Source organism: Ammospiza caudacuta, chromosome 5, assembly GCF_027887145.1.
Source record: "Ammospiza caudacuta isolate bAmmCau1 chromosome 5, bAmmCau1.pri, whole genome shotgun sequence".
NCBI lineage: Eukaryota > Metazoa > Chordata > Aves > Passeriformes > Passerellidae > Ammospiza > Ammospiza caudacuta.
In genome coordinates this window covers 64,493,995-64,509,455 of record NC_080597.1, presented here as the reverse complement: position 1 = coordinate 64,509,455, position 15,461 = coordinate 64,493,995, and the positions used below count along the sequence as shown (strand labels likewise).

The 15,461-nt window shown below is 41.7% G+C and overlaps 2 protein-coding genes across 2 annotated transcripts; one reads left to right on the top strand and one right to left on the bottom strand.

The window, feature by feature from the left end:
• The first annotated feature begins 371 nt into the window (after positions 1–371).
• Positions 372–11,390, top strand: RINT1 (RAD50 interactor 1). The gene is made up of 14 exons (XM_058805166.1): positions 372–590; positions 1,636–1,831; positions 1,995–2,236; positions 2,403–2,576; positions 2,658–2,807; positions 3,991–4,147; positions 5,911–6,021; positions 6,204–6,429; positions 7,020–7,157; positions 7,904–8,103; positions 9,298–9,512; positions 10,182–10,362; positions 10,446–10,564; positions 11,155–11,390. The coding sequence occupies exons 1-14, from the start codon at positions 568–570 to the stop codon at positions 11,366–11,368; spliced, it is 2,346 nt and encodes a 781-aa protein (XP_058661149.1). The 5' UTR covers positions 372–567; the 3' UTR covers positions 11,369–11,390.
• Positions 11,391–12,006: 616 nt separating this feature from the next.
• EFCAB10 (EF-hand calcium binding domain 10) lies at positions 12,007–13,779 on the bottom strand. The gene is made up of 4 exons (XM_058805167.1): positions 13,593–13,779; positions 13,315–13,479; positions 12,948–13,032; positions 12,007–12,419 (listed from the first exon to the last, which is right to left on the bottom strand). The coding sequence occupies exons 1-4, from the start codon at positions 13,690–13,692 to the stop codon at positions 12,383–12,385; spliced, it is 387 nt and encodes a 128-aa protein (XP_058661150.1). The 5' UTR covers positions 13,693–13,779; the 3' UTR covers positions 12,007–12,382.
• Between the last annotated feature and the right edge of the window lie 1,682 nt (positions 13,780–15,461).

The following is a 15,461-nucleotide window of genomic DNA, read 5'->3' as shown; positions in this document are numbered from 1 at the left end:
CGTGTCCCTGTAAGCACGGGCAGAGCCAGCCCCCGAGCCGGCGGCACAGCCGGTGGGCCGCGGCTCTGGCCGGGCCGTGTCTCTGTGAGCTCGGGCCGGGGCAGCCCCGAGCCGGTGGGCAGTGGCTCTGCCGGGCCGTGTCCCTGTGAGCTCGGGCCGGGGCAGCCCCGAGCCGGTGGGCAGTGGCTCTGCCGGGCCGTGTCCCTGTGAGCGCGGGCCGGGGCAGCCCCGAGCCGGCGGACGGGCAGCGGGGCCCCGGGAGCTGCTCCGCGCCTGCGCCCCGCGCTCCGTCACCCGCGGCGCTGCTGACGCGGCGGAGGTGGCGCCGCGGCCGCCGGGCCCCGCGGGGAGCGGGCTGAGGGCTCCGGGCGGCGGCTCCCGCGCTCTCCCGTCCCCGCGGCGCCGTCCTGCGAGGAGAAGCGGCGGCTCGTCGGCCGTGGTGGGGAGGAAGGGCTCGCCGAGCCGCCTCCCGGCTGAGGGGCTGCCCGGCCGCCCAGCCCGGGCCGCGGTCGGTGGCGCTCCGCTCGCAGCCTCCCGGAGCCCGCAGAGCCTCCAGCCGGCCCTCGGATGGGCCCGGCCCTCTGGCCCAGGTGGGTGCTGAGCCGCGGGGCAGAGCAGGCAGCTGGCGGGAGGGATGCGCCCACACACCTGTTCCTGTCTTGTGTAACCCCATCCTTTCCACTAAATATGCAAAGAGTACCGTTTGGTTAGTTTTTTCCTGCTGTATGATGTTTACATTGCTGCAAACAGGAATTTTACTGCTCTGCTTTCTTTATTCGATTATTCCTCTGCAGCACCTTTGGTCACTCAGTTTGTTCAGCCTCGTGCTCTCTATTGCCTCTGCAACTCCGGCTCATTAGCGGCGCCGCTTTCTCACTGCTGCTGTCAGTTTAACAGGGATTTTAACTTAATCAAAGGTAGTAGCAGACAAATTGCAAGCGTATCAGGTTTTATTTTTAAATTCTGTTTTGAAAGTGACACGAAGAAGTTGAGGATTGAACTGCCAACTAGCCAAACAGTTATCATTGTTGCCTTTTTTGTTTCACTGTGAACATCCTTTCTATATCAGGTTTCTCTGGATGCTGTCAAATGTGTGGATCAGGAAGTGTCTTTTAAGTTATACTGTGTGGGTTTTTTTTTGGTAAACATTTCAGTGATGTATTTGCTTTCCAAATTATTGTAAGGCCCACATGGATACTTTGCTAATAACACAACTGTCATGAGTTGGTAACTCTGAAATTTCCTAAACTTGTGAAAAGGGAAAGTGGAACATTTTCTTCCTTTGCATTAACAATTTTTTTTGTAGTTTTCAATAAATTTTCTATATTATTTATGTAGGAACTACATATTTCTTGAACTATTTTTAATAAAATTCATGCTTTTGGGGAAGGAAGAAATTAACAGATGTGTTTCTCTTCAGAAGTTAATATATAATAAATCACCAGTTGGATATGTCAGCAAGGTTTTATTAGACCTGACTTAAGCCAGCAAATTGTCTCACTTAAGGCAGTATAATTCATGAATATGGTATTTCAGTCTCAGTTTAAATTGAACTGCCCAGCTTTTCATGGAGTTTTGTTCCTCAATAGATAATGTTTGTGCTTAGTGTTGGCTAATTAGAAATTGTATACTCAGTATTGCAGAAAAAGAAACCATGGCAAGCATTGCTGTTGGAAAGAAAGAAGTCACTAGAGATCTAGATCACTGTGATATTCCATACTATGTTTCTGAATTTGTGGAAAGAGAACTTGGAAATGACTATGATTCCCTGGGGAAGCTAGACAGCCTGATTGAAAAGCTATCTGAAAACAAAAAGCACTTAGAAGAACAGGTAAGCATCTTTCTGCTTAATTTTGTTTCTTCTTCTGAACATGCTGTAGGACTGATTGAGAATCTGAAACGAAGTGAAATGTATCAGTGGGCCTGATACACAGTGGCACTGCTCTGCACAGTGCTGTGGTTTTGTGTCTGCCTTAACACATCTCCCAACACAGGTACTTACAGTTTCGTCAGAAGTCCCTAAAAGAATTCAGAATGCCTTAAAGAATGCAGAAGATTCCAAAAAGTCTCTGAGTCAGCTTCTGGAGGAGGAGACTGCTCTGTCAGAGTCCATCAACAGGCACTTGCTGGAAGCTGAGCCATGGATGGAGGACCTGGATGTGCTGATAGGTCAGGTGGAGGAGATCGAGCGACACCTGGCCTACCTCCAGTGGATTTCTCGCATAGAAGAGCTCAGGTACTTCTGAGTGCTGTGTGTGTGTTCTGAGACTGGTGACCTGCTTTTTCCCCTTATTAAAATATTTCAAATTCAAGAAAGTTTTGTCTTTACTTTTCAATATCCGAATTATTCTTTTCTGTTATTGTTAATGAATATTTGGCCTTGTCTTTTTGGTGTTTTGTAGTGATAGCATTCAGCAATATCTGATGACCAACAATGTTCCAGAGGCAGCCAGTACTCTAGCATTCATGGCAGAGCTGGATATTAAACTTCAGGACTCATCTTGTTCTCATCTTCTTGCTTTTGTGAGATCCACTGTTAAATTCTGGCATAAAATCCTTAAGGACAAATTGACAAGGTAAGAGAGATACTGTGACCCCCTTATCTTTACATTGTACTGTCAATTGGTGTCCAAGTGTGTTTATATTTTGTGTTGCAGTGACTTTGAGGAGGTGCTGACCCAGCTCCGCTGGCCCTTTGTGGGGCCACCTCAGTCCCAGGCATTTGGCCTTGCTGCACCAGCCAACGCCCCTGAGGTGTACAGCAACCTGGAGATGCTGTTCTGTCAGCTTCTGAAACTGCAAACCTCGTATCCTTTTCAATTCTTGCAGTGTATTTTAGCAAGAATAAAAACTGTTAGAGATGCACATCCTCAAGTAGAATTATTTAAAATTTTATTCTCCCTAAAGACAGAAGGTAATTTATGTTACTTTGTATTAACATTAGAACGTTGTGGGGATTTGGTTTTGTTTTATTTGGGATTTTTTTTGGCATTTAGAAAATGCCAAGTGCCAAAGTTGTCCTTTTTGTCAGTAGCAACATTTTAACTCAAAGTCATCAGGTCCAGTGCTCTCATGGTAGCTGACAGTGTAGGTTGCATGAGGATTTGGCCTTACACTGTTTGGAACCATTACCCATGCATGTTAATGAAAAAATGGTGATGTGTGTTTTATTAGACATAGTTAATGGTTTTCCTTTTATAGCCTTATGTGAAATAACCTTTAATCACTTTACTATGTCCTGCCCCAGAAGAAAAAAAAAGGGAAAACATACATATCTTGGGAGAGACTTTACAAAAAGGGGAGACTGCAGGAGGATTTCTGTTGTGCAGAAGAATAGTCTGCCTTTGAGGTTGCTCATAGGGCACTGCTGCTCATTCTGTCCCTGATCTTTATGAATTAAATAATTCACAAAAGATCAGTTAAAACTAAAGCTCAACTAAACCTTTGTGTGTGTGTGACTGTGGCTTGTGGCTGCCTTTATTTTTTTTTTTTTTTTTTTTTTTAAATAGTGTAGTGGAAAGATGCAAGGCCATTGTGCACAATCCTGAGTTGGTAACAATTTTGGTTTGGCAGAGTGGCTCACTTAAATCCATTACATGAAAATGGGAAATCATGTGTTACATTAATTAATCCCAGGAGTCTTTATTCTCCCTTAACAAATATGAGTAAGTGTGTAACTCTTGGACAGCCACTGTGTTTGTTTCTGACAATGGTGGATTGCTGGCTTCTTACAAATTTTCTAAATCAAACAGACTTAAGGGACATGTTTTGTCATTGAATAAATAAACCCTAAAGGCCTGAGTTATATTTAATACTACATAAAGTAGAATATTTTGAGTATCTTTTATAAGGAATTGTATTGTTTTCATAGTTCTGCCTTCAGTCAATAGTGTAGAACTGAGCAGTGTTCATTTTTGTAAGCCTATCCTATTGAAATGATGATGCTGGGGTAATTCAAAACTTACATCCATCCTTGACTGTCAATCTTAGAGATGAGCTGTTAACCAAACCCAAGCAATTGCCAGAAAAGTACCCTTTACCCCCTTCACCACCAGTCATCCTTCCAATGCAAATCATGCTGAATCCTCTTCAGAAAAGATTCAAGTATCATTTCACTGGAAATAAACAAACCAATGTTCTTAACAAGGTATGGGAGAAAGTGGTTTGACATTTCGAAACTGCTTTGTAAGCAGCCTCTAGATTGCTGTGTTTAAATTGTATAGATTTCACATTTTCCAAACTCAGGATTCTTCAAAACTGTGCAGCTCTTGTGCCAACCTAAGTGTGGACAGACATCAAGATAGCACTTGGAGACCTTTCAGACACAGGCATGTTCTCTGGGTGAGGCAATATTTTTCCCTTGCCCAGATCCTTCATAAAGCATCGTTACAATCTTAGACTGACTCCCATCTGTTCGCAGGTTTTGATTAATTTCCTCTGTCTTGTTGCAAATGGTTTTGCACTGTTCTGTATTTCTTGAGCTCAAAGGCTGTGACTTTGATTTTTGGCACTGTGTTTTGCTACCTTCATGTAACTGAAAACGTTGGATATGAAATGTGATTAGTCTAAAGGTATTGTTAAATAATTATTTTTTTTACTGGGTTGAATTTTTAAGTTGACATAAAAGAAGAGATGCTGAGTTTATCAGTTGGAAACTGACTCATTTTTTGTGTGAATTGCCTTCAAAGACTGAGGATTTTTATCTGAGAATTACCATTGGAATAGGTTTCATTGCATTTATGCCAGTGGAGCAGAGTTTAAGAGCTGTTTTGTAACAGTCCTGTTGCCCAGGTCTGCTTATGATCACCATCTAGTGTAAATCTAAATACATTTGCAATCTTGACAGATTGCTACTAAAATACTGTTGTGTATGTTAGTGGGAAAGAGGTGTTTTAGATATGAACGAAATTATTTTTAAAGGAAATGGAAAATCTATGTTCAAGACAATGAATTTGCAAACAATAGGTGAACAATTATTTTAAAAATAAGAACTTAGTAAGAAAATGTTACAGGGAATCTATTGTCAGGTCAGAAAGATATTTCAACAGGGCATTGCTGAAATTTGGTTTGGGTTTTTTGTTTAGTATTACTTGGATAATGCAATAAAGAAAATATCAATGTGAAATATTTAAAAGACAGCAACCTGGACAAGATTAACAGTATTTCAGAGGAGAGGCTCAGAGTTCACAGTGACCTTGCCCAGCTGGGGAAGGACTGTCCAAAAACTCATCAACCCAAGCATGATAAAATTAATGAGACAAGTGAAAATGAATACAGAGGTGAGAAACAGACACACAGAATGTGAGTGCACCTCAGCAGAATGTTCTTTAGCTGTTGGGAGTGAGGAAACAGGAACTGCTTCCAGTTGCACTAACACTGAGTGTTCATCCATACCTGCAGCCCATACTTTAAAGTGTCAAAACTTGAAAAAACTTAAAGGCATTAAAATGTGAAATGAGAGGGTGATAGATTCCCCAGTTCTAGGGGGAAAAGGTGGGGCTGAGGTTAGGTACAATAACAATAAAAGCAGAGCTTTTCTCAGGAGCACATCCTTTTTGTTGTACCAAGAAATAAGGGCCACACAGGAGAACAGGAAGGAGTATATGAAGTAGAAACAAGGCTCTCATGAGTGAGAAAGAAGTAGAGAAAGAGAAAATAAAAATGCAACTTTTGCTTGAGAAACACAATATTTGGTACATTTAAGACAATGAAAATCCAGAAATATTTTTCTGATAATGCTTTTATGTAAATGAAAGTTAAGTAAAACAGAGTAAAAAACTTGTGTGACCTGAGATCACAAGAAGGCAACGAAAGAGAGTTGCATTTTTTAGAAATTTGTCCTAAAATACTAGTAGCACTTGAATAGATGTTTGGATGCATTTAATAATTTCTTTTCTTTTTTTAAATAAGCCTGAGTGGTATTTAACACAAGTACTTATGTGGATCGGAAATCATTCGAAGTTCCTTGATGACAAAATCCAGCCAATACTGGACAAGGCAGGATCTTCAGTCAATGCTGGGGTAAGTAATGAAATGGTTTGTAAATGTGAATATAAATATCTAAGTCAGCTTCTGATAGATATTTGGCCCATTTCCACTGAAATGTGTACGTGGTGAGACTTAGTCTAGTAGCAGTTTCTTGTGTACATGTTTGCACATGTCAGTACTTCCTGTCTCTGACATTCACTTCTTTACTTCCAAAGCTTGAATTCTCTCGTGCTCTAGTGATGCTGGTTTTGGAGAAGTTGGCTGCAGATATTCCCTGCCTGTTGTATGATGACACACTCTTCTGTCACCTCGTGGATGAGGTCCTTCTGTTTGAGAGAGAGTTATACAGTGTCCATGGTTATCTCAGCAGCCTTCCCAGCTGCATGCATATTCTGTCAGAAGAATCCTGCTTCCAGAGGTGGCTAACAGTGGAAAAAAAATGTAAGACTTCCAGTGCATTTTGTTGGCCTTTATATTGCGTAGTCAGAAAATATGTGTCTACTTACACAGCTATCCTTCTTAAATAGCATAAGTCACTTGGGCAGGGCTACTGCCAAAAACATATGAATTTTTATGCTCTGTAATTATTCTGAATAAAAATTGATTTGGTTTCAACAGTGCCTCTGTATTTTGTGGGACTCTTGCCCCTAAGCTGTATGCAAATCAAGTAGGCTTATTTTTAGACAAATGTTATGTGTGTGCAGACAGAGAGGGACTTTAAATTGAAATAAGGGCAAGGTATTAGTTTTTGAGAAATGAAGAAGAAATATATTGGAAAAGAGCAAGCCAACTATGAAAAAACAAAAACCAAACCCCCCAATCAATTCTGGCATTTAACTCTGTTAACAGCATTGCAAATGCAGATACATTGAAGCTGCTTTTGTATGAAACAAGTTGTCAGTAATTTTTATAAACTGAAAATGCAAAATTTAACTTACTAGAGATAAGGCTTTTATGTTAGTATACTTTAGAGGGGATTTGTTAGATTTTTTTAAATTAAAAACTTAACTTAAAAGTTTTTTGCATTTCAGTTGCTCTTCAGAAAATGGACTCTATGCTTTCATCAGAGGCTGCATGGGTATCACAGTACAAAGATATCACTGATGTAGATGAAATGAAAGTTCCAGACTGTGCTGAAACTTTTATGACTCTCTTGTTAGTTATAACAGGTAATTATATCTATGGGCATTGCTCTTGTTTGTAATGAACAGTAAAAAACCTTCAGCTAACAGATTTCTTAACTAGTTTACTAAATGTTCGTTGTCAGCAGTAGTCACCAAATAAACTTGCAAAGCTGAGATATTTGCAGTTTAATAAAAACTTCCTGTTTGTTTTGTATTTTGGACTAACTCATGCATGAGTAATCTTGACCTAGTGGCATGTTTGTGAAATAAGAATTATAAATATACGTTTGATATTAACCATATTCTCTCATAGTTGGCAGAATATAATTTGTTGCAATTCAGCAATAAATTCTAATAGTTCTTTTGAATCTGTATCAATTCAGAAGCTATTAAGTAACTTCTATTTTTTTTGCAACAGTACATAAGAGCGAGTTTGTTTTCAGGAGACCATTGCATCTTCAATGGCTTTGTCCTTCTCTGTGTGAAGATGCTTTAGGGGCCACGCTGCAGGGTGTGGTTTTATCACACATTGCCTCAAGTGTTAGAGTACAAACTGCTCGTGGAATCAGGAGGGGGAAGAAAGTCTGCATGTTTAGCTTTTGCATGGGCAGTTTCCCTGAAAACATTGAAATATTGGCTGGTTTAAATACTGACATCTAAATACTGACTCTATGATGTTCTCATAGGCATGAGGTGGTGCGTGTATGTACCTGATGCCTGTAATGTTTCTTTTTGAAAAGCTTTTATTTAATGTTGGAAAGCCTAAAAACATTTTATTAATGTCTTTCCAGACAGATACAAGAATCTTCCAACAGCTTCCAGAAAACTGCAGTTCCTGGGCCTACAGAAGGAGTTGGTTGATGATTTCAGGATACGATTAACTCAAGTGATGAAGGAGGAGACAAGAGCTTCCTTAGGATTCCGATACTGTGCAATCCTTAATGCTGTTAACTACATAGCAACAGTGCTGGCAGACTGGGCTGACAATGTAGTAAGTAAATATTCTTCTTTAGGAAAAAAATACTTTAAAATGGACTTGGGATGTTTGTTTTGTAACAAACATTTTATTTTCAGCGCTTTTTAGGTGTATTCAGGAGAATTAATTACTGAAAAAGTAGAATGAGATATAAATTTGGATTTAGTAAAAGATGTATAAATAAGGACAGGTTACTGTTTGAAGCCTAAGCTGCCAATTATAAACTTTCTAGGGAAATGCAGAGAGAGTTTGAGAAATGGAATAATCTGAAGAGACCAAAAAACCTAGTCTCTTTTACATGCTTTTTATTGTAAAAAAAAAAAAGAATTGAATTTGAAGATCTCAGAACCAGAGCAGCAGCCTTTGCCTGGTGCTTGAACTCCTCCCATGGCAGGAGAGCTTAGACAGATCCATGTGTGTGTCTGTGTAGCAGCACAGTTCAGGTGTGGCCCAGAAAGGCCACTCACTGATCACTGGGAATTAGTGACTGCTGTACAACAGCCTGGTGGCAGCATGGCCTGGTGAGGAATTGCAGCTTTGCTGCAGCTGTTGCTGAAGGTCAAAAATCCTTTTACACATGGAGTGTGCAGAATAAGGCATTGTGTGGGCTGTGGGCTGCCTCCAAACTCTTACTGTCTTCACAGGAACCTGTGGCTCTAGCAGGGGATAATCTTGACTTGATAGGACAGCAGCCTTCATGTTGTTTAACTGCATCTACTAGTGTCTTGATCTGCTTTAAAGCAAAACCAACAAGCTGTTGCCACAATGAACTCAATAAACTAAATTTATTTTCTTGCTGTTGTCAGCACAGTAAATTTATGATTCAATGAATAATCATTGCTTAAAAAATTACAATTAAAGTTTAATTTTGCAAATCTTAAAGAGGCCAAGGTAGGGTTTTTTAAAAGCATGCTGCTGTCAATCTTAAAATATCTTTTCAGTATTTCTTTAGATCTCTTTCCTTTACCTATCTGCTGTTGTATCTGAAACCAGTATCAGTTCCATCACTAGGATTAAACCACCATGTTTTGTTTTTCACTAAATCAGGACCACGGGGAAAGATAAGAAAGTGTTTTTAAAATCTTAAATTTTTAACTTTATAAATGTGCCAGAGGAAAGTGTTTTCTACAACTGTCTAACAAAGTACCAATGAAAAGTTCAAGGAGTAAGATTATTTTCTGTGCTGTTCCTCTGGTTTTGTTTGCCTAGTTCTTCTTGCAGCTGCAGCAGGCTGAGCTAGAGGTCCGTGCAGAAAGTGACACCATGAGCCAGCTCCAGCTGGGCCAGCTGGCGTCCATGGAGAGCTCTGTCTTTGATGACATGATCAACCTCCTGGAGCGCCTCAAGCACGACATGCTGACACGACAAGTAGATCATGTCTTCAGAGAGGTCAAAGATGCTGCAAAGCTCTACAAAAAAGAGAGGTGATTCTGTTTATTTAATCTCTTTGCATATTACAGGATTATTTCCTGTTAAAAATATTGAGGTAAGTAAAGGCAAGAATAGATAATAGGTGGTATTTTTTTTCTGGAGTAGGAAAGCTGCAGGGTAATAAGTTCTGGAAAATTCTCTTTATTCTTATCTGGGGACAATTGTCATGCTATGATTTCTAAAGTAGTTCCACAATTACTGGATGTATTAGTTTAAAATGCTAGGAAAGATTCTGGATAGTTCTAGTTTTCTATTTTGAGCAGGAATTATTTTCTTCATAGTAGTATTGAGGATTTTATGCAAAATGACCTGTCATGACTGTTCTGTCTTCACAGACTCCTAGGGCTTCTTAAATATTTTCTTTTGAGTAGAATTTCTGAAGTATTTCATAAAAGGAATAGAACTCAATGATTTTCAGATTAGATGGGGTTCCCTAGAATGACATGTTCAGAGATTTATAACTAAAGCATGTGTTTGAATTTCATTTCATTAAATGAAATTCAAACACAGCATTAGACTGATAACTTTTAGATTAGAAATGGGAAAGGATTCTCTGAAACATTGTAAATGGGTAAGATTTTTTTTCAAAGGGTAATTTGAACTTCAGTTGTTGTAACATGAATAATTTCACTCTAATGACTGCAGTGCAATGGTTTCTTTAGGTGGTTGTCCTTACCCTCTCAAGCAGAGCAAGCAGTGATGTCCCTGTCGAGCACGGCGTGCCCGATGCTGCAGACGCTGCGAGACCGTTTGCTGCAGCTGGAGCAGCAGCTCTGCCACTCACTGTTCAAAATCTTCTGGCAAATGCTTGCAGAGAAAGTGGATCTGCACATCTATCAGGAGGTGGGTATCAGAGTGACCTGTGCAGTGCCAGGTGTGTGTTAGTGCCTGGCTCAAACAGCAGATGCTCCTCTTTGTGTTTGCAGATCATTATGGCAAATCATTTCAATGAAGGAGGAGCAGCACAACTCCACTTCGACATGAGTCGGAATTTGTTCCCCCTGTTTTCACATTACTGCAAGAGGCCAGAAAACTACTTCAAGCAGTAAGTAGGCAAACTTGTGATCTACTGGTATTTCAGAAGTGAGTGTCCAGAGAAATGAAAATGTTCTACTTAAACCAAGATTTTTTCAGTGAGTTTTGATCCACACTTTAAAAGTGTGGATCGTTTATGTGTGTGATGTTTTCAACTATGGAAGTTGATTCTGCAGCATATACTCACACAGCAACAGACTGTGCCATGTGTCTTGGAGTATTTTGTGCAGTCAGGATGTCTAGATAAAATTATGGAAGGATTATTAAGTAGCACAAACCTCTGATTCTGGGGCCAAAGAAACTAGTGAAAGATACAGTTACAACACAACAAACTTTATTGTTAGAAGGACCACTTTAAATTATTTTCCTCAGGATTGCCTTGTGAGGCAGTCTACTTGCTGTCAGGGATGAGAAGCTGCTACTTTATTTCTGGTTAGTCTATTTCACTAGCCCAGAGTGTCCTCAATAGACCAGCATCAAAATCCTCAGCTGATTGAGGCTGAAATCTGAATATTTTTAAACCAACATGGAGCATGGAAGGGCTTTTTGTTACACTTAAATTTGTGCTGCTTACATTAATCCATGTAACTTTTCCTCTAGCATAAAAGAAGCCTGCATTATCCTGAACCTGAATATTGGCTCTGCCTTGCTTCTGAAGGATGTCCTGCAGTCAGCTTCAGAAAATGAACCATTAAAGCCCAGCCAGCCATCTGCAACAGCAGCACTAAATGAACTTGGAGTTTATAAACTCGCTCAAAGGGATGTTGAGATTCTTCTCAGTTTGAGAGCTAACTGGCCAAATACAGGAAAATAAAGACTTCAAAAATGGTTAATAACGTGGTCTAGATTACATATTCCAAGCAAAAATCTTGTAATATGCTTATTTCTTTTATTTCTTATGCTGATTGTTTTAATTAAATCTTATGCCTTATTCTACACAGTTCAAAGAAAAAATTCAAAATGCTGCTGACTTGGTGTTGAATTGTGCAGGTCTTATTTTCCATGGCCACCTTGCCATTGGAAGCTAACACTGTTCATCTCTAATGGATAGTCTGCCATGTCTGCATCATTCTAAGGAACAGAGTATTTACAGTATAAATGCAGTTTTGTACAACATGGGCTAATGTCCTCTATGAACTGGTCAGTCTTGAGTTAAACACAGATGTTTGATATCTCCAAATCCCAGATAATGGATGTTCTGTATTAAAATGTAGATAATAAATGCAGAAGGAAGGAATATGTCACTGCTTTCTTCATAGAAATTAAGATAGTCTTTTACTGAAAAAACAATAGCCTAATTTCTTTAAAAAAGTTTCTCCTTATAAATTGAACATTGTCTGCTAAGTCTGAAAATACCACTTGGAAGTGCTACCTGCATTTACATGTGGACATTTGTCATAACTTGTTGAAGTTGTTTTTTCCTTAAAAATACCCAAAAATCAAAATGCAGCACAAGCCCAAAAACCAACTTTATTTTATTCAGTGCTAATGAGCCAACAGGTAACAATCCTTTACTGTAAACTATAACCCGAAGGAGGAAATTCCAAAATACTATTTCAGTTGCAAAAGAGATCTCTACTATTTTTTAAAAACCATCTAATTATATTAAGAACAGCAATTCTTAACTATACTCCCTCCAGTCCCTGCTGGACATGCACATGTTCTTGTCACTTGTCATCTTCAGCTGATTGCTCCACTGAAGGGCAGGGAAGATGAGAAAAAGAGAAAAGAGAATATTGCTTAAAATCAACTCTTCACAGCTGACAAACCAGAAGAAAAAATGGGGAAGATGCCTGTTTTTAATGTATATAGCAGACCACTGCTGAAACTAATACACAGACCAGCTCTCCAGCATCTTTTTCTTCCTAAGACAGAAAAAGAAAATCTCTAGTTAGATAATGAGGATAATTAGTTCCTTACCTTTCAGCAATTGCAACAGTTACTAAAACATTGCTCCTAGAACCATACCTTGACTGTGAGGAATTATTTGAACTCTGAACCTATTTCATTTCAAGCTGTGCTACCATCCCTGACAAAGATGACAACAGGCTTTCACTGTTCCACATTCCTAGATCAGTATTTTAACCCCTGGGCTGCCTGATGACCTTTACTCTGACCTGAGGGGTGGGTACCATGAGAGGATCCTGAAACTGAGGATGGAGGGCATGGAGTTTAGTTCACCTTACAGCAAGGCAAGAAGGTCAGGCACTAACTGACCTCTTTTTCTAAATCTTGCAATGCAAAGTGACACAGTCGAGCTTAAACTAGCAATTAAATTATGTCTTAATTATGTAAGCTTTGTAAATAAAAAATAAATCTCAAAATATCTCATATGCATATTCCCCCCCCAAAAAACCCCCAGAAACCGACACCACAATTTCAATTAAACTTACATTCCTTCCTTGAATTCATCCAGTGTGATCTCCACATCGTCTTCTAGCTCCAAATCCTCAGTGCTCAGGCCCAAAGTTTTAAGGGCTAAAGTTAACAAAAGAGAATTTCTTATGCGAGTTTTTGGAAAGACAAATTTAAACTTAAAGGTGCCTAGATCTAACAGGAGGTAAATGTGTGTAACATAACAACACATAACTTAAATGCAGGAAACTTAACCACATGTAACTTTTTTCAACTTTCCAAGTTCCAGGTTGTGTGGGCAGCTGTGTTGATAATTTTGAAGTATACAGATGGGTAACTTTCAGGCTATTTTAACAGTTCTGTGCAAGGGAGCAGTTTGGTGTGGCCGGGAGCAGGCGGACGCACCTTCCCTGTACTGCGCGGGCCGGATGGAGCCCTGGCCCAGGACATCCAGCAGGCCGAACATGGCCTCCACGTTGGCCTCGTCCATGAGGAACGGGTACTCGCCCTCGGCTCGCCTGCCAGCCTTCACCCGCTCCAGCACCTGGATCAGGAACTCTCGTGGCCGCTCTGCAAGGAGGTCAGAGTGCCCGCGGGCACCGGGCCTCAGCCGGGGCGCGGAGGCCGCGCAGCCCCGCCGCCCCCGCTGCCCCCGCTGCCGGCGGGGCCGGGCCTGCGCGCACCGGGCCGGTGGAAGAGCAGCAGCGCTCCGAGGCGGTGCAGCAGCTCGGGCAGCCGGTGCCGCCGCAGGTACTCGCGGCTCTCCTCCTCCCCCGCCGCCATCCCGCGCTGCCGGGGCGGCGTGAGGGGAGCAGCGGCGGGAGCCGGGCGGGCACGGGCGGGAGCCGGGCGAGCAGAGGAGCCCGAGGCGGCGCCTCCGGCCGCGGGACGCTCCGCGGGGGCAGCGGGAAGGGGGAAGGAAGAACTGACTGACTTTCCTGGAAGTCGTCACGGTAGCACCGGAACAGCCACGCCTCGCTCCCCGCTGGGTCCCGGCTCTGCCTTGGTTCGTGGGGAAAGCGAATGGCCCGCGGTCGGTCCTTGGTAACGCCTGTGCGGTTGCTGAGGGCCTGTTAGTCCGGAGGAGACTCATGGTATCCCTCTCAATGCATATAAATGTCCCAAAGGGCCCTGCCAAGAGGATGTATCAGACTCTCTTCAGTGGTGCCAGACACATGACGGGGAGCATTGGCCATAAAGTGAAACACAAGAAGTTCCACCTCAGCATGAGGAAGAACTTCCTTACGTTGAGGGCGGTAGAGCACTGGAACAGGCTGCCTGGGGCGGTGGCGGAGTCTCCCTCTCCGGAGACATTCCGAACCCGCCGGGATGAGCTCCGGTGTCACCGGCGGCAGTGACCGTGCCCTGGCAGCGGGGCTGGCCGTGATCTCCAGGGCTCCCTCCCAACCCCAAGGGTTCTGTGATTCTGTGTTCTCACCTCCAGCCACGTCTCCCTCCACCGGCGGTTCCACCTTCCTCACCTCCCGCCGATCCCAGGCGCAGCCCCGGTTCATCCCGCCCTGGGAGGGGCTGCCAGGATGTTCCCGGAGTTCTACGAGGGGCAAAACCAGTGGCCAGCAACTGAGAGTAATAGAGTTTACATTTTAAAACCATTATTAATCTTGCAACATAACCTAAGCAAAACTGAAGAGACATCAAAGAAGCTTTTGACTGTACTACCCACTGCTAATAGGACAACCATAATCAAGTAAACCATCCCACTAAAAAAATAAATTAAGGAAATCAACAATGATATAGCTATCTACCATCAAATAAAATCAGACAATGATAAATCAGCATATAGTAAAGAGGGATAGTATTCCTGTGAAAAATCTAGTGCTAAATATAGTTAACTATTTGCCAAAACTAAAATATCACAAGACATTAATAGAATTCACTTAATTTTTTCTTAGATAAAGTGGGAGAAAAGCAGCATCCAAAGCTGCAGAGATTGTACAGCCATGTGCTGTCTGTATTCTCTGTTATTTTAAACTGACTATGCTACCTGCTTTTAGTCTCAATTAGGGCTAGAGGAACTGGAGGTTTGTAGCAGTTGCCTCTTATGAGAGTTGCCAGGCAGTGATGGAAACCTCCTTCTCCTGAGTAAAACATTCCATACTTACTCAATCCATTCCTGCATTTGTCTTGCTATGCCTTTCTGCAGAGTTTGCAAAGGATTAGCAAAAATTTTTCCTAAAAAAGAGCCATAGGAGAAAGTGTACATTGAAATGTGGAGAAGTACAAGCAGGAGAAGAGCTGGTCAGCAGAGGAGAAATAAAGATGTGGAAAATACATTCTTGAAGATGAGAACCTAAGGATAGGAAGACTGACAGGAAAAGAAGGAGCAAGTGAAATACTGGTAGGTAGGTAGGTAGGTAGGTCAGTGTTTGGGTCAAGGAAACCAGCATCTGGGAAAGGATGTTTCTCCTTTAGTAGTCAACAAAGATAAACAGTAGGAAATACATGTTAAGGCTAAAACTTTAAGAATAAGCACAGGAATTATGGATTTAAGTGTGTGTCCCTGAGGAATGGTTAAAAAAAAAATCTCTAAA

Excerpts from the sequence above, each read along its gene's own strand:
- RINT1 (XM_058805166.1), top strand. The coding sequence starts at position 568 with ATGGGCCCGGCCCTCTGGCCCAG. Across the intron at positions 2,808-3,990 it reads CTTCTGAAACTGCAAACCTC|AGATGAGCTGTTAACCAAAC; the intron begins GTATCCTTTTCA and ends TGTCAATCTTAG. Across the intron at positions 7,158-7,903 it reads TCTCTTGTTAGTTATAACAG|ACAGATACAAGAATCTTCCA; the intron begins GTAATTATATCT and ends ATGTCTTTCCAG.
- EFCAB10 (XM_058805167.1), bottom strand. The coding sequence starts at position 13,692 with ATGGCGGCGGGGGAGGAGGAGAGCCGCGAGTACCTGCGGCGGCACCGG. Across the intron at positions 13,480-13,592 it reads GCTGCTCTTCCACCGGCCCG|AGCGGCCACGAGAGTTCCTG; the intron begins GTGCGCGCAGGC and ends ACCTCCTTGCAG. Across the intron at positions 13,033-13,314 it reads GCCCGCGCAGTACAGGGAAG|CCCTTAAAACTTTGGGCCTG; the intron begins GTGCGTCCGCCT and ends TGTTAACTTTAG.